The sequence below is a fragment of the Condylura cristata genome, unplaced genomic scaffold (assembly GCF_000260355.1).
Source record: "Condylura cristata isolate star-nosed mole 26May11 unplaced genomic scaffold, ConCri1.0 scaffold00023, whole genome shotgun sequence".
NCBI lineage: Eukaryota > Metazoa > Chordata > Mammalia > Eulipotyphla > Talpidae > Condylura > Condylura cristata.
This window is the reverse complement of record NW_004567124.1, coordinates 2,147,284-2,172,774: the sequence shown is the minus strand read 5'-3', so window position 1 is coordinate 2,172,774 and position 25,491 is coordinate 2,147,284. Positions and strand designations below refer to the sequence as shown.

Below are 25,491 nucleotides of genomic sequence, written 5' to 3'. Positions count from 1 at the left end.
AAGCAGGGACAAAGTTGTGAGTTTTTAAAGGGCTTGACTGTCAAAAGAGGTGTGGTCCTGACTTAAGATAGTATGCATCTAACATGGGAGGGGGAAACTTCTGGAGCTAAAAGCAGCTTTTAGCAACACAGATAAAATGAGCTATGGTATCAGTGACTCTATGGTAAATCTCCTTGGGGTACAACAGGCTTCTGACAGTGGCTTTATCCAAGTGGAGTTTCTGCCTCCAAGTAAGTGAAAATGAAGGGGAGATGTTGGACAACTTCAAAGGTAGCTAAGCATGATCTGTCCACGTCAATAAGAAAGGCCACTTGATAGTTCTTGATAGTTCTAGTCTGCTAATGAATGTAGGAGAAGCTGACAACTTCCTGACTGCAATTTTAAGAAGAAACATAATAATGTCCCCTTCAGAATTCAGCACAATTCTTTTAGTTGTAAAACTTGCCAGGAATCCAGTTACTAGGTGGACAGGCCATTGAAATGGGTGCTCAACATAAGTTACTCTACAGTGAACTCATCACAGACCTCCTTATCTGGGAAAGACACCCTGTGATAGAACTTTTGGCATTGTTTTGTTTTGGGGCGTCATTTTCTCAGACCACTCAGAATTTCCAAAGGACATTTGCATAGTAACTTTTTCATATTCCGCCAATGGTTTTCATATCTATATTATACTTTTAAGTATTATAGCTTCATATATATACAATTTCATATACATATGAAGTGTATATATATATATATATATACACACAAATGTGTGTGTGTGTGTGTGTGTGTGTGTGTGTATATGTATATACACACACACAATGTATTCTCCCAAGAGAGCAGCAGAGTTAATCATTTAAAATCTTTGGTTTGCATTGTCATTCTGTCCACTGCTCACAACTCCTCCCACTCTTCCGAGTTCTACTAATCATACTTCCATTTTCAGTTATATTTTTAATTATATATGACATAGTAACAATTTTTATTTTCTTGATTATCAGCATTGGGAAGGATTGGTTAACTTTGCTTTACAAGATGAGAAACAATTTGCCAATACCTCTGCTTCCTGATAGAGCCACTTTAAATTTTCTGTCAAATCCTCACTAGGAAAGATGGAGACACACCTCTCCATCTCTTTCTCCTACTCTTCCAAGCTCTACTAGTTACATATTTATTTTCAGTTATATTTTTAATTATATATGGCTTAGTAATTATATATTACTATGATTATATATTACCTTGATTATGACCATTAGAAAGGAACAGTTGACTCCTTACTTTACAAGATAAGAAATTTGGTACCCAAACAATTTGCAAAATTCTTCTGATTGCATGCATGTTTTGGTTTATATATGTTCCCACTCTGACCTGTGAAATTTCCTCAACAGATTATTATGCAGGATCCTTCTCTGGGTTCTCAATGTGAATATTTGCCTTTGAAAAAATTTCACATCCGCCCTGGCAAAAGGGAGGGAAGCCAGTCTTAATAATGTGGTCCCTTAAGTAGCCCCCAGAAATTTATGTGCTTTGGGGGTATGGGAATTTTGAATGTTTTATGTTTTGCCATATACGTTGTGATTAGTTAGAAAACAGATGTCTTTATTTTGACCTTAGAGGCATAGACCTATATAAATAAATAATGAGGGAGAAATAAGTAAGCAGTCCTGGGGTAGGCCTGGATTTGTATGGCTGTGTGTCCAGAGGGCTTAATGATATAGTGTTCTGCTGAGTGAATGGATGGGGACTGGTATTAACATCCTTTGGGTCTTTGATGTATTGAATGAAAAGGAAACCTTTCTCTAGGAGAACATTATGAACTTGAATGGTGGGGAAAAAGGTGAGAACTAAGAACAACTAGGTTGTTTTTTCTTTAATCCAAAGTCTGACCCAACAACTCTTTTGGTCTAACCAATTTAATGACTGCTTAGTGGAGCACTGGAAGGTTGAGAGGGGCAGAAGAATTTCTGCAAAGTTGAATTTGCTCCCAAAAACATGCTGGAGCACTTGTAAGAAGTTTTGGTTCATGGTTATATTATTTTCTATTTAGAAAACAAACCCCTTTTCCAGATTTTCTAGATGTAAAAGGGAAAGGAGGGATTATTTGCTCAGAACATCTACCTTTCAAACACTTAGAGCTCCTAGAACTGCTGGCTACATCTATGATGTCTACTTGGACTCCAACTCAGTTGACATTTATGAGCCATTTCTATGAACTAGAAACATTAATGTATTTTTCCTTGAGCCTCACCAAAAATCCCTGGGTGGAGAATGAGGGGATGTAGGGCTTGTTACTAAAATGCAGTAGTTAGGGTTAGAGAAGCAAATACATTGCCCACAGTCACATAATCACCTTCCTATGGCAGTATAGGGACATTTTCTAGATTTCTTTCTTTTTTTTTTATTTCTCTACAGTGGTAATGTTAAATGCACTATATGTTGCTATGGTAGCTTGTCTTTTGATTGAGCAATGCAAGGGATTAAAAAAATGCATATCTGACTCAGGCAAATTTCAATATCATGTTCTTGGTGCCCCCTTTATTAAGAATGATTTTCTTTAGTCTCCTGGAGAGCTGAAAGTGATTAATTACCAAAAAGTGTAGTAAGTGATTACTGACATTGGCCTCTTGAGCAATGAAATAGATATAGACAATTGTCATGTCAGATTAACCAGGGTCCCTGGAGACATAGCCCAAGTTTCCATAACACTCTGTGACTCATAGCAACCCCAGGCAATTGTCTCGACGGAATTTTGGATAGGACCTGAAGTGCTTTAAGATGATCCAGTTCATCATATTAAAGTATATCTCTCTTCCTCTTCCCATAAGAGACCAATGATGCATCCTTCCCTTTTGGGTAGAAGTGGAGAATTTGAAGGAGGTCATCTCCAAGGGCATTACTTAGCTATAAAGCTCCAGTCTTTTCTGGCCCTATCCCGAATGAGCCTGATCCTATCCACATGACTTTTTCCCCCGTCTCTGTTTTGGCCTGATGGTTGGAAGGGATCAGCTGTCTGCCAGAAATCTACCCAAAGCTAACTCACAGTGTAATTGAGAGAAGTACTGACAAAGTGAGGGTGACTCAGTCAGTGGCATCAGGAGACAACCTACTTAAAATAAATAACAAAGGCAAAATGATCAACAACCTGGAAGTTTTAACTTCAGAGTCTGTTAAAATGAGAGGAGATCATATACTGATAATAGTGTGACAAGCACAAACAGATGTTATCTACAAAAGAGACATGAAACAGAATTTCCCCAGCCCAGCGTGGTTTTCATCCTCTATGCTCAGCCCCCAGTTCCTTGCAGCTGTGGCCCCTTCACGAGGCCTCAGAGGCTAAGTAGGACCTTGGCCCCTAGGTCCTCTCCTGACAGTAGACAAGAAGGAATTTGTGGGATTGAGTTTATTCCAAGTTACTTGAAAATGCAGATATTAAACATTTGAAAAATGTGCTGGAGAATTTGTGAGGAAGTCAGGTCCATGGTTATATTTTTCTCCATCTGGAAAACAAAGCCTTCTCATTTGAGAATCCATCACAAGTTAATTTTTCTGTGCACACAATCTTGAGAGCCACCATGGCATAGTGGACCCTGGCATGGGATCTAGACCTGAAGTATCTGGGTTATAATCCTGACTTCACTATTTATTAGTCCTATGACCTTGGAGAGCTCTTTGTCACCTTGGTTTCAGTAAAATGGGTCATTAATAGATTAAATGAGATAATATAGCTACATAAATCATTTGATGGAGTATCTGGCATTTAGTAAGTGCTCAATAAAAGTTAACTATCCTTTGTATCATTACCATTATCACCCCAGACATCTGTCTTTCATGCCTGTATGGAAATTCTGTCTCAGTAACCCCTCTGTGTCTGGTTCCTGGGAGCTGATATTTCTCTAAGACCCTCTCCTCCCCAGTGAGTAGTGACCTGCCTCATGTGAGTCAGTGTGTCCTCTGGCATCATGTGAGTCATTGCTCAGAATCGTGATGAGGCCATGTCCATGTGCTTGGGCACTTTTATCACCTTCCCATGCTAACTGTGTGCTGGGTACCATAGTCAACCTCTGGGCTCAGCTATCTCCTAGCAACTGTCGGGGTATCTGCTACCTCACACTTGACCCACACTCTTTGGTCTGATGCCACATGAAGCCCTCTTGCTTTAGGAGCTAATTGGGTCATGTTCAGATATAAAATCTTGTTGATGGCTGGGGACACTTGAAGGATCCTTCACAGGGACTCATTAATCTGGCAGATGCATGTGGCTGTAATGAGAGCAGCAGGCATTAGTGAGGTATTAAAACACACCCAAGATTATGAGCTAAAAATACATGCCATACAAATAATAAACTAATTATAGATAAATTTATAATGTAGATTTAACCATAAGTTAGTTGTAAAGAGAAAGCATTCATAATCTAGCTTCTAGAGGTAATACTTCGAACACTCCCTCCCCCCTCTAACACACACACAATCATTTTAATACTTTCTTCCTTTAATGGATAGAGACAGCTTTCCATGTTCTGAAACATATTTATCTCATCAAATACTGAGCAATTAGAAGTGATTTAGATAGAAGGTGTACTGGTTTGTGACTGGTTGGCAATAGTTTGCTGCTAGAGAGAGAAGGATGTATGAGGGAGGAGATAGCAGAGTGTCTATGTTTCTGCAATCTACGGCTCCCAGTAGCTGGACCCTGGCTGCAGAGCAGCTGGGCTTCAGGGAGGTGTGGTTATTGGAGGAAAAGACATCTTACCCCCTTGTTGGGCAGTCAGCACTCTGGGCTGCATCTCAGTGTCACTGTGGGCCATTTATTTGGTAAAGAATGCCACCACCTCTCCTGGCCTCAGTTTCCCCATCTATAAATTAAAGGGATTAAGTTTAGTTTTCTTCTGTGCTAACTCTGATTGTGTGTTAAGTAATTTGCAGTGGGATTAAGGCTTGGGTGTGACTCTTACTTGTCACTGCACAGTCTGGTGCCAGGCTGGCTGCACCCAAATTATCTGAGGACGTGCTTCAAGCATGTATTCCAGGGTCTTCTTCCCTACCCTTCCACTGGGGTGAGACCCAAGAATCTGTATTTTAGCAACCCCACGAGTGGATCTTTTTCCTCGCTAGGGTGGTGTCTTCTCCAAAGTCATCCACCTGGTTGTATCTAATCCAACTCCGGTTCTGACAAGAGGTTCGTAAAAAGCATCTTAACCCTAATTCCTTCATGGAGAACAGCTAGGGTTGTGGGATGCTCACACAGTTCCTACCTTCAGGCCTCCAGCAGCCTGGCTTCCATAGCACTTGGCCTGTCAGCTTCTTACTGACTGTCAAGGCCCAGCTCCCCCCCTCTCCTAACCGTACCCCCACCCACTCACCAGGCCCTTGTCCCCCATCCATTTTTATCCTTTTCCACTCTGCAAAGCATCTTGCTCCATATGGTTTGGCTCAGCTGCTGCAGGGCCATGACCACCCTGAATGTTTGTACCAGGGGCCTCCCCAGACTGTCCTGGATTGAGTGGGAGATATTTTTCCTTCACCTGCATTCATTTCTTCCCCTGTTACCTCATTTTCCAGGAGGCTTGTGTTTCTGACACATATAGTAGATTTCTTTATATAGCTTTCAGTGCTTTGAGCTATCTTATTAGTGGTTTATTCCAGAGACTTCTCATACATGGGGCTGTTAATATTTAAGGGCCAAATTCCTTTCCCTTCTGATTATTAAAACACACACATAACACTTTTAAACAAAGTGTAGCTAGGTTAAAAAAAAATCTACCTCTTAATTTATGCATGATTGGAGTTAGAGAGATTCTAATCTTATTAATCTTATTATTTTATTTCACACCTAAATAATTATTTATGTCACACTTTGCTATTATTTTCCATTTATAAATAAGAAAGGAATAAGTCAGTGTTTTTTTTTTTTTTTTGAGTAGTCTAGTATATCAGAATCACCTGGATTATTTGATAAAACCCAGATTCTTGGCCCTCATCCCAGACTAGTGAATAATCATCCTGGGGGAAGAATCCAGGAGTTTGCATTTCCCATGAGATCTTTGGGTGATTCTTTTATAAGCTGAAGTCTGGGAGCTCCAGTGTTAGGTGGTGGGAGAATTTAGGAGAGGTGGGGAGGACTGAGAGGTAGCCTGGTGGGCCCCAGATGCCTTGGAGTTAAGTCTCACCTCTGCCCTGCTTGTCTGTGTGGCTATTCTTTTTGCTTGTTTTGCTCCTCGCTGGAAGATGGGCAGACCTGTCAGATCAACCTCTTTGGCTGACCTGAAGTGACTGTGCAGTTAATCTACGTAACATGTTTAAAGCAGTACTCACCTGTGGTAGGGGCTTCGTATGACTTTGCTGTCAATACTACCCAATGCTTAGCATGGCACACACACCTACAATTGGATGGCCTCTTTGAGGGAGGTGAGCAGACCGATTTATCAGCAGCGGAAGTTTCGGTAGGTTAGTGGTTTTCCAATGATGGTGTGCCAAAAACCCACTGGTCATTGGAATCTAGGTCAGAATCTAGTATCCTTCCAAAGACTCTAATTTAATGAACTTAGAGTGAAGTTTCGGGATCTGTATTTAAGATGTTGAATGTCGGTGATCAGCAACTTTTCAGAAGCCACAGTCAGGTTAAAAAAAAAAAAAAAGATGTTATTTAAAGTTGATGAGGACTGAAATTTGATTGGAGCTGCAAATAGAGTGGGCACTGATTGCGTCTCCACTGTCTGCTTCTCCACCAGGTGTGTCCTGAAAGCAGCAGAAGCATCCGGGAAGTGCAGTGTGCCTCCTATAACAACAAGCCGTTCATGGGTCGCTTCTATGAATGGGAGCCATTTGCAGAAGGTAAGAACAGACCCAGCCCTACTCAGAGAAGATCTCACTCTGCTTGATGCTGGACGAACTGGTGTGATCTTGACCATAAGAGAACAGCCAAAATGGAGAGTGCATGGCCCCTGGCAATGGGGAGTTTGCAGGGGGTCTTTCCCCAAAGCTCAGGTGACACCTGGACTGGCAGTCTGATGGAGAGGCCTTGAGAGAAATGGGCAGTGTCAAAGGCTGGCAGAGTGTGTGGCATGGGATTGGAGGCATGGGTGGGAATAAGAGGTCTTAACTCAGGCCACGACAGATGAGCGTGATGAAGTTTCCCTTGATGGTGACCGCCACCAGGCGGGTGTGTTAGCTTAGGAAGACTTGGAGGGATGCAGGGCTGATAGATGTCTGGTGTTCATGTGATGTTGGCCTCTTATGCTTTTTCTGAAGATGAAATGAAGCAAGCAGGCATTGCCATTGGGAGCAAGGTTCTTGCCATTTGAAAATGACAGAAGGTCTAATGTTGGTAAACTTGTCCAGACTGTGCTGGATTCCAGAATCACAACTTTTCTTTGTTGAAACTTTAGTGGTAACGTAACTGTTATTATTGTAGATTTCTCAGTCTCACAAAGTGGGCTCCAAAGTAGAACTGGCACAACATGTGGGTTTCTATGCTTCAATAAAGTTGGCCAGAAGGAAAGATCCAGCTACCCTGAGGGCCCACCCTTAGTCCAAGGCAGTGACTGTGAGAGCTGGTGTCCTCCACAACTCAGGGTATGGAGCACTGCTGCTGTGTCCGAGATCTGGAGAAAGTTCCTGGGGAGAGAACTTGCAGTTGTGCAGTGCTGATTTCATGGCATAATCAATTTCCCAGCGAGTCCAAACTATGGAATGTCCTGCTTTTGGTGGAAATCCTGAGAGAAGGAGAGAGAAGACTTATCTATGAAAGCTCTAAAATTGGATGCAAAATAGTTTCGGTGCATTTTTCTCAGCAGAGTCTGTAGCTTCTATTAGATTCTCAAAGTGGTCCCATGAGCTCACAATTGTTCAGAACTAACTTGACCAAAAAGTTAGAGCTACCAAGTGCAAACAGGAAAGACGAACATGTAAAACCTAGAGCCTTGTGTTACAAAAACAAGAGTGTGTAAGAAGCTAGAGGGTGAGCATAGGGAGAAGCCTGAAGGGAAGTTTTGATGGTGGGGATCAGACCTTGGTTCAGAGAACTTTCATTCTGAGAAAGCATCATATTAACTGCAATGTAGTCTTCTGATTTGGATCCTGGAACAGAAATAGGTCACTGCTGGAAACCTAGTGAAATACCGACAATGTGTAGAGTTGACTTAATAGTATTGTGCTGGTGTTGATTTCTTCATTTCTGTAAGGGTTTTGCGGTTCATAAGATGTTGACATTCAGGAAGGCAGGGTAAAAAGCATACAGGAAATCTCTATACCACACTGATGATTTTCTTAATCACATATTCTTTTCTTTGGTTTACTTTCTTGTAAGAAGAGAGTGTTTAATGCATGTAACATACCAAGTATACATTCATCAACTGTCGCGTCAACTGGAAGACTTCCAGCAACAGTAGGCCAGTAGTCATGAAGTTTGGGGGAGTGTGGATTTCCAGCTGCACTGAGTTTGATGTCCTTATAAATTCTTAGTTGTTCAAGAGTCTAAGTACTATGAAGAAGAAGGAACTAGATTGATTGAGATCAGGTACCACAAATGGATCAGGGAGTAGGGTTGATCTGACCAATACAAAAGATTCCCAGAGGAGTTTAGGCACCTCTCTGAAGTGACGGGCACCTCATTGATCTAGGTATCTCCAACACAGAGTACTTTGATTTCCCCTTTACTGCTTATTGAATTACTGAGGAGCTCTTTGGAAGTCCTGAAGTTTAAGCCTCTTCTCCAGAGACATGGCATAAGGAGTCTGGGAACAGCCTGGGCACTAGGGATCTTAAAGATCCCAGTGAGTTTCATGGAAGCACTGTAGTCCAAGGGGAAAGCAGACTCTCAGAAGAGTGGGAACATGAGCCTCACAGAGTTAACAATCATGGTGCTCTATAACCCATGAAATATGTGGCCATTGAGAGGAGTAACCCTGTCTTGGTCTGAGCCATACCCAGGCTTTACTGCTAGCTGTGACTAATAGCTGCCTTGTTGTGATGAGCTGGGGCTGTGGCAAGTTCCTGGAGCAGGACACTGCACTCTCCTGTGTCTCTGGAGCTAGAGCCATGTTGGAGAACCTCTCTGCATGCTATGGGGTGGTCATCCTCCAGTCCCTGTTCTCCAAGACCCCTTGAGTCTTCCAGGTCCCCATAGACTCAGTCTAGTATCAAAACTAGACCTACACATGCCACAAAGAACAACAGTTATTTTAATATTTTCACATATCACCAATGTTCCCTGCAGATGTCTGAGAATGTCTGATATGCCTGGTTTATGTGTGATTTTGCCTTTTCTGTTTGTTTGTTCCTCCTGATTTGTGCTAGATTTTTAACTGTGAGACCTGGGAAACTTTTAATGTTTTTGAAAATTTGACTCAGTTTTTAATTTCAAATATATGTAAAAGTAGAGAGAATTTCAGTGTAATATATGCAGATATAATACAATAGCATAATAACAAGATTTTATATGCCCATTACTTAATTTCAAAATGTATCTGCTTATAGCCAAATTTTTTCATCCAGACCCCCAAATTGTTGTGAACAATTTGAATTCATATTACATAGCAGTATTCATGGTTGAATAGATTAATGAGAACTCCTTGTTGTGACAGAAATGTAACCTTCATATATTTAAGCAAGGGAAGTGTCTTATTGGTCAAATTACTAGGAAGTCCAAGAGGTGACCTGGACTTCAGATATTTTGTATTCTAAAGGAATTTGATAACATTAAGACCCTGCCTTTCATGGTCTTTCTCATCACTTCGTGTGGGTTCCTGTGAGCTGGCCACTCAAGGGCAACTGTGACCTATTTGCTATCCACAAAGATTCCATGTCAAAAGGGCAGAACATTCCTTGACTACCTACAGAGTATAGCTCGTATCATGAGGCAGGCCCGGGGACACCTAGATCACTGTTGGCATGATGACATGACTATTGCCATGACGGTCTTGGGATAACTGCCTGTGATAACATCATATGCATGGTCACGATGTCCCTTTCCCTGTCCTTTGTAAAACTTCCCCCCGCCCCCATTCCTATCCTATCCTCTGGATCCTATTCCTCATACCATTGTTGAAAGATCAGCTTTTACTTCTGCGCCAGCAGCAGAGTGTTGCCTTGCCTTGCAAACCTGCTCCATGGCTGCCGAGTCCCTCACTGCATTCCCACTTCAAAGTGGCAAAAAGTTCCTGTCACAACATCTTCACCCTGTTCACTTTTTTCCTCAGGCAAGTAGGCAGGTTGGCCTGGCTTTGAGCTTGCAAACATAGTGATGTGGGTTAAATTGCATCTCCCCCAAAAGGGAGATCCAACCCTTGGTGCCTTGAATGTGGACTTATCTGGAAATAAAAGTCTTCGTGATGTAATTGAGATGCAAGTTAAGAAGAGGTCACACTAGTGTAGGATGGGCCATTAGCCCAGCATGTTCTTATAAAAAGAGAAGAGGCACAGACACAGACAGATCACCCCGTGGAGATGCAGGCGCAGAGATAGGGACAGTGTCCAGGGAAACCAAGGCAGAGATTGGGGCTGTGCAGCCACAGCCAAGTGCCACCAGGCAGCTGCCCCAGAAGCCAGATATCAGGAAGGGAGCATGGCCCCACAGCATCCTTGATTTGGCATTTCTCATCTCCGGAACTGCAAGAGAAAAAATTGTTATCGAAAAAACTCCTACCATGTAGTATAGTATGTTAGGGCGAACTGGAAAGTGACATATTTAGTGCCTGTTTCAATCACAGAAAAAACCATAAAGCCATACTGTGACCTCATTTGGATCACATTCTTGTCCCTGAAGCTATGTTCAGGGCATGGAGGTGCTGGGACAGCCCAGCCATGTGACAACTCTTTGGTGCTGGATCCTTATCACATGAAGCAGCAGTGAGGAAGTGGGGGTTGGGACAAATGAAAAAGCAGATTCTTTATATAAATCATTATAGACTTCTTGACTCTAAGCCACTGAAATTTTAATGAGCCAATGAAAATCCTGGTAAAGAAAAATGCAAAATAATGATGGATTAGAGAAACTAGCTATCATCTACACCGTGTTATACTGAGAAAATTAAGTCTTTCTTGAAAATGTTTCATAACGTTAAGATGTATTATGGGCCTAGGCGAGAAGGAACTCTTGGTCTCTAAGGATGCATGGATCCTGGCTTTGTTAAAATGCTTTTTTTTGCTGCTAAGATTGTTTTCTTGATTTTGTCTTTCTTGTGCTTTAAGGACTCCCAGGCTAACTAGTGGGAGGAAGTTGCTGTTAATGTCCCTGCAGGGTGTTCATACTTTACGACTGGATTGTGCGTAGGGCTGTTGGTTCTGTTTGCAAGTCTGCTACTATTCGCCTGTGCCTACTTAGGGAAACAGCTGCATTCATTCGGTGCAATGCCACATAGAATAGTAAAAGCAGAGTATACTCTGATAAACACATTAATTTCACTACATGGCTCTTCTTACGCCTTTAATCATATTTCCTATCTATGGCGACAATCCTCAGATATGCCTCTAGGAATTTTTCTTATAACTGCAAAAACATTGCAGAGACAGAAATGGAACTAGGGTTTCTTATCCCTGTTTACCTGAGGCTGTGTCTGACTTCCCAGTTTCCCTTCATTCTTGAAACAACTGTGGACACTGCATTATATCGTGGGCCTAGTAGGACATTTTACTAGGAAAACTCTTGTTTGAAAATGATTTTATGACTTAAACCTGCTTTCATGCCTAGGGTTTTGGGGCTGTGCAGCTTAGCGTGGTGTTTTGCCCAGTCACTGGGAGCTTTACAGAAGTAAGTGTTAGCATTAGTCTTCATCCATATGCTGGGTGCTGTCTGTTAGGGTAACTTAAGTGTACTGTGTGGCCCTGGGCCTCAACCAGAGTGTGAATCTGAATGCCAGCTACCCACCTGATCAGACCATTGGACCTGTCGGGAGTGACTAGCTTCTGCTCTGCTAATAAGCACCCCAGTACCTTCATGGAATGCATGTTTGTCTTTTCCTCATGCTGGATGTAAAGTATAGTATGTGTTCTGCTCACTTGAAGACCCACAATGGTAGAAGATGCATCTCCACTGATGCTTCCTTTGAGGCAGGGAAAGGAATGAGTGAAGCTTGAGCAGTTCTTAAAGCTTCTTCTAGAAGCTATCCCTGCTCTTTCTGCTCTCACCTCATTGGCCAAAGCAAGTCACATGCCACACTTAACTTCACGGGGAACAAGGAGGTACCATCCCACTGTGCGCTCAGAGAAGGAGAAATAGAATATCTGTGACCAGCCCTAATGACTAGCACAGGCAGGAAGCTCTTATGAAATTCCCTGAATGCCTTCCTTGTAAGTCCAGGTGACTTTTATGAGGCTGCTTGCGAGAATAATATATTTTGCTGCAGGGAATATTCAAGGTGCCACACAGTCTCTAATAGCCACAGCTCCTCCCTCCCAAGTCACTTAGGTCAAATGATCAAATTCTTGCCCTTGATTAAGCTCTGAGAAGCAGGAATGGAATGTTGGCAGAGATGCCCAGGTGTACTGCTCAATCCTCCACCTGTCCTGCGGTTGGCTTGGGCACAGATACTGTTTTGGGGTGTGGGGCAAAGGCTGTCAGGTAGAAACTGAACAATGTTATCAAAACTGTGGAATACAGAGGAGGAAAGTTTAGAACGAAGAGCTAGGAAACCTGGGATTAATGTTCTTGTTTAATGAAGCAGTGTCACTCCCCAGCCCAGTCTTCCTGAACAGGCCGTTCCTGGTTGTTAAAAGCCTTTCAGAGTGGATGTGGTGGGCCTGAGGGAAATGAGAAGCAATTTCCAGTAATAACCCTGCCAGATGCATTCTCAGAGCTCTCTGACACATACTTAGGTGTCTACCTGGCAAGTCTTAGCAAAATCCTGAGGTCAAAATCCTGAGGGCCACCTCTTTGTGCAAATGACATGATGATTTTGAATTTATATGTGTTGAGTTCAAATGAATCCCAGCAGCAACTTGGGGGTGGGGAATTCTGAAGCTTAAGGGAAATTCTTAAGGTTGTAGACCTATTTTGAAATTATTGGCCTTCGTGGGCTCATGAAAGCCACCATAATGCATTCAATCTTCAAGGGAGTACAGAATCCTACAGAGAGGCAAGGATGTATCTTTGCTGAACCTCCACATTAGAGAAGCTGGAAAAGTGGCTGAAAAGAGGTAGACTTGAGATATTCTTATATTTGGTGTCAGTTCATTTATTAATAGAGTTTATTATGGTATGTAAATTTTTATCAGAAATTGTATGTCTTTAATGAGCACTTACTACATCTTTTTTTTAAGATTTATTTATTTATTCATACAAAACTGGGGTACAAGCCAGAGGTGCAGGGGCAGTGAGAGGATTCGCCAGAGATAGAGTGGGGAGCAGAACAGGCAGATCAACAAAGTACACTGCTGAGGGGAGCAGTGGGCAGATCAGGAGAGGTCTGCCATGAAATGTGATCATCTCCAGTGCAGGGATCAAACTTGTACTGGAGCAGTTGCGGCCAGCTTGCAGTGCTGCATCCTAACCCACTCTGCCACCAGGGAGGGCCCCACTTACTACATCTTAGGTACAGTTGTAAGTACTAGCTCACTTAATATTCACAACAACCAGGTGAGGTGGGTAACATTATCAGGGTAACATTATCAGCCCTCTTACAGAAGTAGACAAGGAACTTACCTAAGATCATGTAGCTGATAAGCAACTGAGTTCATTTCAGTCCTCGAAGTCTGCCTATAGCATCTCTGCTCTTGGTGTGTGTGGAAGCCAGGAGCAGGATTTCCAGGAGGAGAGACCGTCTACATGGCTGAACACAGCAAGGGGCCAAAGAGAAAATGAGAAATAATAAGGCTGGAATGGGCTGATGGAACACTACTGGAAGAAGTTAAGGAGGGTAACCAGTGAGTCTAGCTAATTCTTTAAAAAAATAATTGCTATGAAGAAGGTATATTGAGGGTGTTTTAAAAGGGAAAAGAGGAAGATTTCTTAAGAATGATAGAGAAATGGAATATTCTGTAGATTGAGAAAATGGAGCTTATAGAGCAGGAGTAAGTTCTTAATAGAATGGTGTCTGTGAATCTACTCTATACTAGAAGCAAAGGCAAATTTGCAAAATTGTCATTTTCAAAAAGATTTATTGATTTATGTATGCAGAACTGGGGTACAGGTCAGAAGTATGGGGTGTGGGAGGATTCACCAGATACAGAGCAGGGAGCAGAACAAGCAGATCTATGAAGTACACTGCTGAGGGGAGCAGCAGGCACGTCAGGAGAGGTCTGCCGCACCATGTGGGTCACCTGCCTGGTCAGGATCGAACGCGTGCTGCAGTGGCTGCTCTAGCTTTATAGTGTTGTGCTTTAAACCGCTGCACCACCCTTTTTTTCTTTTTTACTCCTGGGAAAGTTTATTATTCCCTCACTGCAAACTATTACAGAAAGCTTCTTTATCATGAATCTTTTATTCAAGAGACATTAAAGATGTCATGTATCCGTCAAAAAAATGTGTTTAAGAATGTTAACAGCAATTGGGGTGGGCCGAGTACATGAGATTATTGGGTTGGCACACGGGTGAATTGGTGGTGGGAAGTCCCCAGGGATTACAACTGAGATGAAAAATGCACAAAATGAAGAATGATGTAAAATAAGTAAATAAATAAAAATTAAAAAAATAAAAGAATGTTAATAGCAGCTTTTTTCCTAATAGCCCCAAAGTGGAAACAACCCAAATATCCATCAACAGGAGACTGAATAAACAAACCGTGGTACTTTGTGCGATGGAGTATTACTCAGCAATAGCAAAAGAATGCTGCATATAACAATCTGGATGAATTCCAGAAACATTGTGTTGAGAAAAATAATCTGGGTACAACAGTACATGCTGTCTGATTCCATTTCTGTGATGTTCTAGAACAGGAAAAATCAGATGATCACAATGGAAGTCAGAATGGTATTTGCTTCTCTGAGTGGAAATGGGTTAGCTGAAAAAGGGCATGATGGAACGTTCTGGAATGAGGTAATGTCCTGTCTTGGTTGGCATGATCGTTACATAGTGCATAGTTAGGAAAACCCTTCACATTGCACATTTATGATCTAAGCACTTTATGATATAAGTTATACTTTTAGAAAGAGCATTACTCTATTTCCCTTTCTCTCTCTTTGCCTCTCCCATTCCTGAAGGTGATAATTAGAACAGTGGAAATGTGACCACTTCTTTCCCCCATTTTATTTTAAATACTCCTTAAGAGACTTTTAGGGAGCATTAACTCATATGCATAATATCATTTTAAAAATAGTTTAGAAGCACAATCATAAGACTTGTTAGGCCTAGAAATCCTCAGATAGGTTCAGAATCTAAGGAAGCAAGCTAGACATCTGTATTAGTTAACATTCTTTTTTTTTTTTTCTTTGCCAGTAGCAGAAACCAATTTAGACTAAGTAAAAACACAAAAGGCTTTTTATTAGAAGGATATCCAGCAGGTCTGAGAATCAACACAAAGTATGCAGTACCAGGCTCAGTGAAGAATAGAAACTGAGGAAGCTGTGGGGGTCTAGGTGGACAGAATTGACAGTCTTACCTGCCTGGTCCTGCTACAGTGGACAAATTCCACCTGGTTTCTGTATCCAAGACTCGAAGCCTTGGCATAGGCCACATGCTAGCCTCTCTTCTAGAGGGGTTTTGGAGGAGCTTCTGATATTGGTCCTGCCAAGATTACTCAGTATCTTGTGCTGGGATGACCTTAGGGGAAAGTAAAGGGAGTTGGGAGTGACTCTGTGACCCCAGCCTCAGCTTTCCATAGCTCTGCTCTGCAATGAGAATATATATAGAACAGGTCTCATTCTGGCACCTTTGTGTTCTCTGTCTGGAGCATAGTGAGAGTGCAGGATTGAGCAAATGGTTATCACACACCTCTGTATTTTCATTTTTTCTTCTTAAGGAAGAAAATGGCCTCTGCTCTAGGGTATTCTGAAAGGTGTAAATGACTTGTATGAAAGCAATTTCTTTTCAGGGGTTGAGTCAGTATCATACTAATAATCTAGGTGATTAGTAAAGAAAATCAGTATATATTTCAGCATCTAATAAGCAGATTAGTCTAAATATGAGTCATTTTCAGGATTTGGACCAAAGCATTGAGTTTAAACCCAATGCAAATATTAACTAATGATACACAACCCTGTCATTTCTGTCTTCCGAGAAGCTCAGCTTCTGCCATGACTGCCCCAGTTCTCATAGGGTGATGGGTAGGGATGGGCCAAATCAAGGTCACTTTGGTGTTCCTATACTGCAGATGCAGGAACTGACATTTAGGAGTGATGGGCTGCCCCAAATCACAGAATAAAGCTGAAGAAGCAGATTAAATGAGAAGTTATGTAACCTCAGCCTGCAGAGCTGAAAGCAGTCATTTGCCTCAGGGGCTACAAAAGAATTTCTCCTTCTTTGCAACCAAGCCGTGACCAATCTTTCCTTTAAAAACAAACAACTGTGTTTTTACATCAGGACTCAAGACTACTAAAATGCTTCCAGGAAATCCCAGGACTCTGCCTTAATCCCCATTAGCACAGTTCTCTCACCCCTAGAGGAAATCTATTGCTAGTCATTGGTGGGGACATGTTCTCAAGGGGCAGGTGAGACATTGTTGCACTTTGCATGGACATTGAGAAATTAGAACTGGGCCAGCCAACATCAAGAAGTTTTTAAAGTTAGAAAGTAACTAATCGATATATAATTTATATTAAAATTATTTCATCTCATCCTGAATTGTAAATTCTTCCCCATCTGCTCATTCCTTTCCCCAAAGTTATTAAACAGAAACCATACCAGTCACCTCCATTCTTAGAGACTTTGGTAAGAACATGCCAAAGATCAGTGGAGCTTGTATACAAAGGACTAAAGGGAAATCTGTTGAAGATCCATGGTAGGAGTGGAAGAAAGATAACATGTACCTCTAGGCTCCCACTTCTACTAAAGCAACCTGCTTTACCTACCTCCTTATATTGCCAAAACTCTGCCCAGCACATTCTTAGAATGCCACTATAGTTTATTGCCTGGCTAAGATTTGGATGCATCTTGAAGGAAATGTTCGAGTTCCCCCTTAAGATATCTGAAAACAGCCACCTAGTCCCCTGGCATGTTGTTTCACTAGCGTGCTGTATATTTCTGTTTCCTTTACTAGAGTCCCTATGTATTGTAGTGTGCTGTTTGCTTATTGTGTTGTTCTTTTTAGAAAACAGAGCACATGTGATAACGAGCAAGTCTCCTCATCTGTGCCAGCTCTAGCTGAGGCTCTGATGTGCTGGGCTCAGGAACAAGGATTGTCCTCAGGATTGATTAGTGATGCCTTGCACAGGCATAGGAAGGGGAAACTGCAGCACGCCTGCTGCCTTTTAGCTAGGTACAGTTTTTCTTCTTTCAAATTGTGGTTCTACAGGTGCCAATGAACCCTGTTGCTTGAAAATTGGGGATGACACACTATTCTTTGTTCAACAGAAATGAAACTTAAATGAGCCACAAAGTTTGCAAGCATCACATTAGGGCTTCCTACAAATGCTCTCAATAAATTTCTAATTTTAAAATATGGTAATGAGGGGAACTATGCAAATAGAAATGATGAACACATGTCATTGTATGTCTAAAATACATCCCCATTTAAAATGCATATCAAAGCAGAATGACGTGTGACTCGTTGAAATTTTCTAAGAGAAAATTTTAGGAGGGCTAAAATGATGGGGCAGACCTGATTTCCTAGAGTGATTCCTTAAATTAAGGCTTCTTTCAGAGGTACAGTGTGTCTAAAAGTGGAGAAATATATCAGGATAATTTCTAAACAATGGGTTATCTCCTGTCTATGGATTAGAGAGGTCTCAGTCTATTGAAATGGCTTTTCCTCTCTGGATCCACCACAACAAGACAAAACTGAGGTAGTGGCAATTATCTATGTCTGAACTGTTCTCCCAAACCCAGCAGTTTTAGCCTGAACCGTGGATAGCACTTGTCATGGTGTCTTTAGTTCACATGCATCATTAGCACAGCTCTTCACTGAAAACCTAGGCTCCACCAGCAGCAATTTGAAGTTCTTTTAACCCAAATGCAAGTAATTATTGTGATGAGTGTCTCTTTAAGATTCCTAATTGTGATATGTGTTGCCCAGAAACATAAGGCTTTCCTTTCACAACCACTTTTTTAGATAAGCGAAATTTCTGGATTTGGGTTTTTTTTTTCTTTCCATCCCTTCCCTGTCTCTGCTCTACTCTTGTCCCCGATGATGTGCAGTGATCTTCAGTGTACACTGAAGAAGACAGTTGTCCAATCCTTTCTGTGCTAGGAGTCAGATAGATGCTGCATGTGCTATAGTTCTTCTGGGACAAAGCAGAGCTGTTGAGGGTGCTCCCCACCACACACGTGCCCCTATCAGCTCCCCCTGTGAAGAAAATAACTTTCGTCAATGTTTCTATTGGAATATGTTTAAATGATTCCGAAGTAACATAAGGAAATGTACCGTATGAATTCTGGTTTTGATCTGAAGCCTGCTCAAAGCAGGCAGGTTTCATGTGTGGAAGTGATTAGTAACTATTAGCAGCTTTGGAAGTGGTCAATAGAATTATTTACAACTCCAGATTACTACTTAGTGATGAATAATAAACAATGTTTAGAAAAACAAAGTTCCAGACCCTCTCTGGTGGCACAACAGATTGAAGCAGAGCACTATGAAGCTAGCCACAGCCACTTCAGCACAAGTTCAGTCCCCCACCAGGGAGGTGACCCACATGGCGTGTCAGACCTCTCCTGATCTGCCCACTACTCCCTTCAGCAGTGTATCTCAGTAGATCTGACTGTTCTGCTCCCCACTCTGTCTCTAGTGAATCTTCTCATCCCCTGCATTTCTGGTCTGTACCCCAGTTTGATATACATAAATAAATCTTTTTTTTTTTAAGTTTCATGTAATATTCCTTAACCTTTTCCTTTTAAACCTTGCTGTGGAAGACATTTCTTTCTTTAAAAAAAAATATTTATTTGTGCATATAGAACTGGGGTACAGTTCAGAGGTTCATGGTGGTGAGAGGATTCACCAGAGACAGAGTGGAGAGCAGAAGAGGTAGATAGACTGAAACACACTGCTGAGGGGAGCAGCGGGCGGGTCAGGAGAGGTCTGCTGTGCCATGTGGGTCACCTCCTTGGCTGGGGGTCGAACTCATGCTGAGGTGGGCCTCTAGCTTCATAGTGCTGCTCTTCAACCTGTTGCATCACCAGGGTGTGCCAACGGAGGATATTTCTTGATGGAGGCAGGTAGTCATTGAAAGGGCAGCAGTGGCTGTTGGCACAGACTGAAATGTGGCCAATTCCCAGGGGGCAGAGAGAGCTCAGATGTAGCATGGGTCAGGGACCTAGGCAGACAAGCCTCATCACAAGTTTAGCGAGGCCAGAAGTCAACATCAGAATAAGGGAAGAGACCAGCAGAGCCTCCATGGAGGCCACAATTGTTGAATTAATGTTTTTCTTTAAAATTTTATCAAGTGAGGCATAATTTATTGGACTGAGTTGAGTTTCATCCAGAGGAGTGATTCAAAGTTTGGGTAATCCCTTGAAACAGCTTTCATCTAAAGTCATGTTCCAGCAAATAATGTTGATTGAAAAATGAGCAGCCCATTAAAAATAGGTCAGAGTTAAATAGGATGGTCAAACGTTTGGTTTAGGAGAAAACTGGCAGTCCTTATGAAGAGACGTCTCTGCTGTGGTCATTAAGCTCACCCAAGATTAGAAAAGGAAGAAAATGGAGGGAGAGACTCTTACTTTCCAGTTAGTTCAGGGAATCTCTTGATGCTAGAAGTTAGAAAGGGGAAGCCTATCAGTTGCTTACAGCCCAAATTCCATTTATACTCATGGTTACGTAACTGCTCATCATGTAATAGCTTTGGCCCGCAGCCAGGAGTATGCAGATATTGGCGGCTTCGCGTGCTTAATAGATCCCATCAATCAGCCATGATGCCTTGTCCTACACCCAGTTGCCATGTTTGTTTAAGCTGACTTTGGAGATTTTATAAATAGCTTTAGCAACCTGTTCTCCCACTCTTGGTGATGAATGGCACCTTAAAAAAAATCCTTTGGCATGTTCTTAGTATCAGAAGTGATAGGACTTGATCCACTGACATGTACGTGGTTATCAGTCTCCTTTCCTGGATGCACTCATGGCATCCCCAGGTGGGGTGCTGGAGGGACCTCTGGATCCTACCCAGGCTCCCTTGTACCTACAGGGCTCTGCCTAACTGAATCAGCAAGTATAGCATCCCAGGAGCTGTTCACCAAATGAAATGGGTGTCTCAAACTGGACATGCGAATTCAAGTACACATAGAATCATAGAAAGGGGCCCTGTCTGGTGGCCCAGTGGGTTAAAGCATAGTACTAAGAAGTTATTCCCCTCAGCAGTGCTCCCCTCAGCAGTATACTTCATCCATCAGCCTGTTCTGTTCCCCACCTGTTCTGCTCCCCACTCTGTCTCTAATGAATCCTCTCACCGCCCCTGCACCTCTGGCCTGTATGCATAAATAAATAAATCTTTAAAAAATATATAATGGGGCCCTCCCTGGTGGCGCAGCGGGTTAAAGCACTGCAGTAAGAAGCTGAAACCACTTCCACATGAGTTCGATTCCTGCCTGCCCTAGAGGAGACCACATGGCGTGGCAGACCTCTCCTGGCCCGCTCGCTGCTCCTCTCAGCAGTGTACTTCTTAGATCTGCCTGTTCTGCTCCCCACTCTGTCTCTTGTGAATCCTCTCACCACCCCTGAGTCTCTGGCCTGTACCCCAGTTCTGTATGCACAAATAATCTTAAAAAAAAAATGCAGCTACATTTGCTCTGTGTGAGAGATAGCCTTGGTTGGCAGGAAGGGCAAGGGCACAGAACATGACCAGGGACACCAGTCTCTGATTTCAGGATGACAGTGTCTCACCTGAAAAATTAAGAAGTTGCTCCCTCCCTCCAGTGAGATGATGAGCTTAAGTGCATGTATAAATGTTGTGAGCCCCCCCAACCCCCCTCCCCATGAGTCACTGCCTGCTCCATGCACGGCAACAACCTCTAGGCAACAAGTGCAGGTGTCAGGAAAGGCATTCCAGACAGAGGGAATGGCATTGCGAAGGGCAGGGGTGAAAATACAAAGTGTGTATTTTCCACACTCTGGGAGACCACCACCCTTCTCCCCTCCTGTCTGTCTTTCATGGCTAGTGGTGTTTTGGGGGTTCTGAACCTAGTTGGAGGTTGAGAGCTCAAGGAAGATGCTTCAAGAAGAGGTTGCTGCCAGGCTCTTCTGTTACTGGGGGTAGTAAAATCACCCCATTTTAATTTTCATCAACCCCCAACTATACAGAGTAAATGTATTTTGAACAAGTAGGCAAATTCCTGCATTCCATATGGTAAATGTTTCTATAATCAAATGTTCTGGACTCATCACCAAAAGGCTTCATTGACTTCTGTCACTCATGAGTTAGCAAGAACAATGGAGTTTTTATGCATTCGCAAAGTGTGGCCATTGTCTGGAGCAAAGGGGAGAAGTGTAGGGTAAAGATTTGCTGGAAGTTTGTGGCCAGATGAAGGAGGGCCTCAAATAGGAGTCTAAGGAAATTGGACTTCACTTTATGGCCAGTGAGAAACTTTTGGAGTTTTTAAGAAAGGGAGTAACATGAGCAGAGTTGAGCTTCAGGAAAATTAATCTGGCAGCAAAATGCAGCAAAAACTCTTTGGAACAAGAAGAGGTAGAAATAAATAAATAATTTGAACATTTGGCAGAAGTCTTTTCAAATATGTTCTAAAATGTGTAAGCTATATATTTTGAAATGATAATGTCTTTCTTGTTCTTTATTTTTTCCCTTACAACAGCCAAATTCCTTTTTAGTTCTTTCTTCTTTTCTGCATTCCCTACGCCCTTCTCCTCTCCTGTCTGTCTTTCATGGCTAGTGGTGTTTTGGGGGGTCTGAACCTAGTTGGAGGTTGAGAGCTCAAGAAAGACTTCAAGAAGAGGTTGCTGCCAGGCTCTTCTGTTACTGGGGGTAGTAAAATCACCCCATTTTAATTTTCATCAACCCCCAACTATAAAGAGTAAATGTATTTTGAACAAGTAGGCAAATTCCTGCATTCCATATGGTAAATGTTTCTATAATCAAATGTTCTGGACTCATCACCAAAAGGCTTCACTGACTTCTGTCACTCATGGGTTAGCAAGAACAATGGAGTTTCTATGCATTCTCGAAGTGTGACCCATACTCTGCCCAAGAAAATGTAATAAATGTGTTTCAACCCTAGGTGTTCATGGATTTAATTTGCAGGTTTGTGACTCGTTGTGAATTCCTCGAGGGCACATGGCACAAAGTTTGACTGAGATAGAAATCTGAAAAGTCTACTTTGCAAGATATGTTATGCAAAAGGGACATTTAGCTCTATTGTTCTCTACTTATTTGTGCATTTGCTCCAGTGCCTATTAATCAGATTATTTTTTGTTTTAGTGAAAAATGGTGATCAAGCGAAAGAAACTTGTAGTGAAATTTAAAAATATAGTTAACTTGTAGTGTGTGGCATGATGCTCTAAACAGAAAACTGAGACAACTCTCCATGGAAATGTGATTCAAGAGAAAGCTGGGAGCCTCTATAAACATTTTTGTATTAGCGAATCTGGGAATTCAAGAAGGTTCCGGATGTATGCCTCAGGAATGTCAAGAGTCTGCTGTAAATCCAAATTCACAAAACAGATAAATTATTGAGTGACTGTTCAGATTGCAAAGTGATTTTACATTTTATTAAATATTTACTTCACATTTACCCCAGAGAAGTCCTTTTCTAAATATAGTACTTGATTTACAGAAATTGTGTGTATACAACTGTCTCTGGACACATGTATTATATTCAATAGATTCCCCTTTTCATAGTTTTAGGAAGTTTCAAGACAGTCATTTCTCTGTTTGAAAAATATATTTGCATATATGAATGACACTTATCCAATAATTGTTGATTGGTTTCCCTTTACCACAAAGAAATTCGAATTACAGACATTTATAATTTTCAAAACTGCTCATTATCAAAGAGTATTGTTTTCTTTTGCTTAATTATGAGCATATTCACTGCCCTTTGGCTTTATAGGCCCAAGTAAAGTAGCCTTTGAAACCGCCGCTGGGGTCCTAGACCTCTGATTTTCCATCAATAAAATGTAGTATCCCGCTCTGGATACTTTGGCAAAGATTAAACAAACTAATTCATGCAACTTGTACTTAGTAGGCGCTCAACAAATATGAGCTATTGTATTATTACTGTTATTGCTGTCTTTCCCATTCCAAAGATGAGGTCAATGAACTCCAGTATTTTATTTCCAAACAACTGACTTGATTAAGCTTATGTTCAGTATTAAATTGTTGTACATTTCCGAAAATGAGATTTTTGGCATCTAACTTAAACTACCTGCATCTTGCAGAGTCAGGAGACAGTGCCTTATCTGGTGCTTGGATTAAAGTATTCTAAAGGTTTGCTGAAGCAAAAGGGGGGGTGGAGAAGAGGAGAGGGGGCTTAATTACCTTGATGCATAGTTCAGTGGATCCTGGTCCCAGTGCTGGTCTTATATCTACCCCTCCTTGTACATGGTGCTTTGCTCTTGGCAGATCAGATCTTTGAAGACCTATTCTGATGCCCACAACTTTTCACTCATGCTTGCCTGTCACTTACACTCCAACCAGACACATCATAATGAACTTGCTCACATGTGGACCATACCTAGGGTTTCTTCCAGTTCCCTTTCATTCATTTATCCAGGACCCAACTCAGGACTTAGCAGATTCATGAAGGCTTCCCTGACTTAATCTTGGGTAATTTCTTCCTGATTCAACTTATGTATCCTTTGCAGTGTGAGTCTTGTAACAGAGGATCCATTATCACTAATAGAAATCAGTGTAATTATGACCAGTCTTATATAACATTCTCTAGTCAGCAGAGCATTTTCACGTACATTATTTCTTTGATCCAGTGAGATGAAGAACTCACCAAGTCTTATTTCCCAAATATGGTTTCATGCCCCTGGTTGTTTCTTACATGGCAATAGCAACCCCTTAACTAGTCTGTATAACTCTTGATGTCAGGTGAATTGTCTTTTACTCCTGAACTTTACAGCTCTTGTTTCTTCTCCAGGCTCCAGGCCAGGAAAGGCTTGTAGCCTTGTTTCTGGACTGCTTGCTGTGGGCAGGCATTGTACTGGGCTTTCCTCAGAGACAGTGTCTCATTCACCCTCTGCAAGCTGTGATGTAGGGGCCCCTGCCATGATTAGCTTCAGAAAGCTCAGCAACTTGCTAAATTTGGTTTGATGGATCAAATAGCTGATAAATCCCCTTAACTCATCACAAAGATTGCTATTCCCATGGGAGGCTTTCTGCTTTTAAATGCACACTTGTATATAGCTTAAAACTCTTGACACAGCAGCTTTCACAGTGGGCTGAATCACTCAGTTGGGGTGGGGAATCTGTGAAGCACAGTAGGGGGGTGGTGGGGGTAGTGTCAGTGGGGCATCCAAGTGAAAAAGACCTTGTTCCCTGTCCTGTTTGGATTCCATTATCTTACAAAAGAGCAGCCCATTACCGCTTACCAAGCTTTTCACAATGGAATTGGATTTAATGATGTTGGTACCATGATATTCTACTTACACTATGGGCACAGTATTTCTGATCCTGCTGTTTACCCTGGAGTGGATGAGTGAGAAACCTGCATGTGGCCCCAATTAACACAAAGAAAGACAAGAAACATCTGGGCATTCTTATAAAACACATGGGTATTTCACTTCATATATATATATATATATATATATATATATATATATATATATATATATATACACATGTATATATATGCATGTATATATATACATGTATATATATACATGTGTGTATATATACACACTTATACACACAGTAATATATGTACAGTAATGTATTTATATGTGGTATATATCTATATGTAGGAAACTCTTTTATATTACTACCATTGAGGGAAAAAATGAGATTGTAGTATTTGTATATTTTTAAAATTGGATCGATGGTAGAGTGTTAATGCTGCATGATAGTAGATTCTGGGTCCAGGTGGCTTCTCTCTTGTTATTGGGGATATAGTTTAAATGTTGAATTTTAAAAATTTTTGCATAGAAGGACTGGGGTGTAGGACAGAGGTGTGGGGGTAAGAGGATTCACCAAGACAGAGTGGGGAGCAGAACAGGCAGATTTTAATAAAATATATGTCTAAGGAGAGCAGTGAGCGAGACAGGAGGGATCTGCTGAACCATATGTGTGTTAGCTCTCTGGCCAGGGATCAAACTCAGGCCCTAGAGGTGACAGTACTGAAACTTATTTGGTGTTGTATTTTGGGGACATAAACACATACAGTTAGTACTAGGGCACTGTATGTGAGTAAAATAGTTCTGTTTGCTGAGAAACCAAATGACTCCTATAAGGTAGGGACCTACATCATTTGACTTCAGTAACCAAAATAACTGTCTTTCCTTGCTTTGAATACTCATGTAAATAAAATGTCTCAAA

The 25,491-nt window shown here is 41.7% G+C and overlaps 1 protein-coding gene across 1 annotated transcript in view; it reads left to right on the top strand.

The window, feature by feature from the left end:
- THSD4 (thrombospondin, type I, domain containing 4) overlaps window positions 1–25,491 on the top strand; it is a 478,159-nt gene that overhangs the window by 83,321 nt on the left and 369,347 nt on the right. Inside the window, exon 5 of the mRNA XM_012728805.1 lies at window positions 6,714–6,816. Coding sequence (XP_012584259.1) covers window positions 6,714–6,816 — 103 coding nt within the window. The remainder of the gene's footprint in view (window positions 1–6,713; window positions 6,817–25,491) is intronic.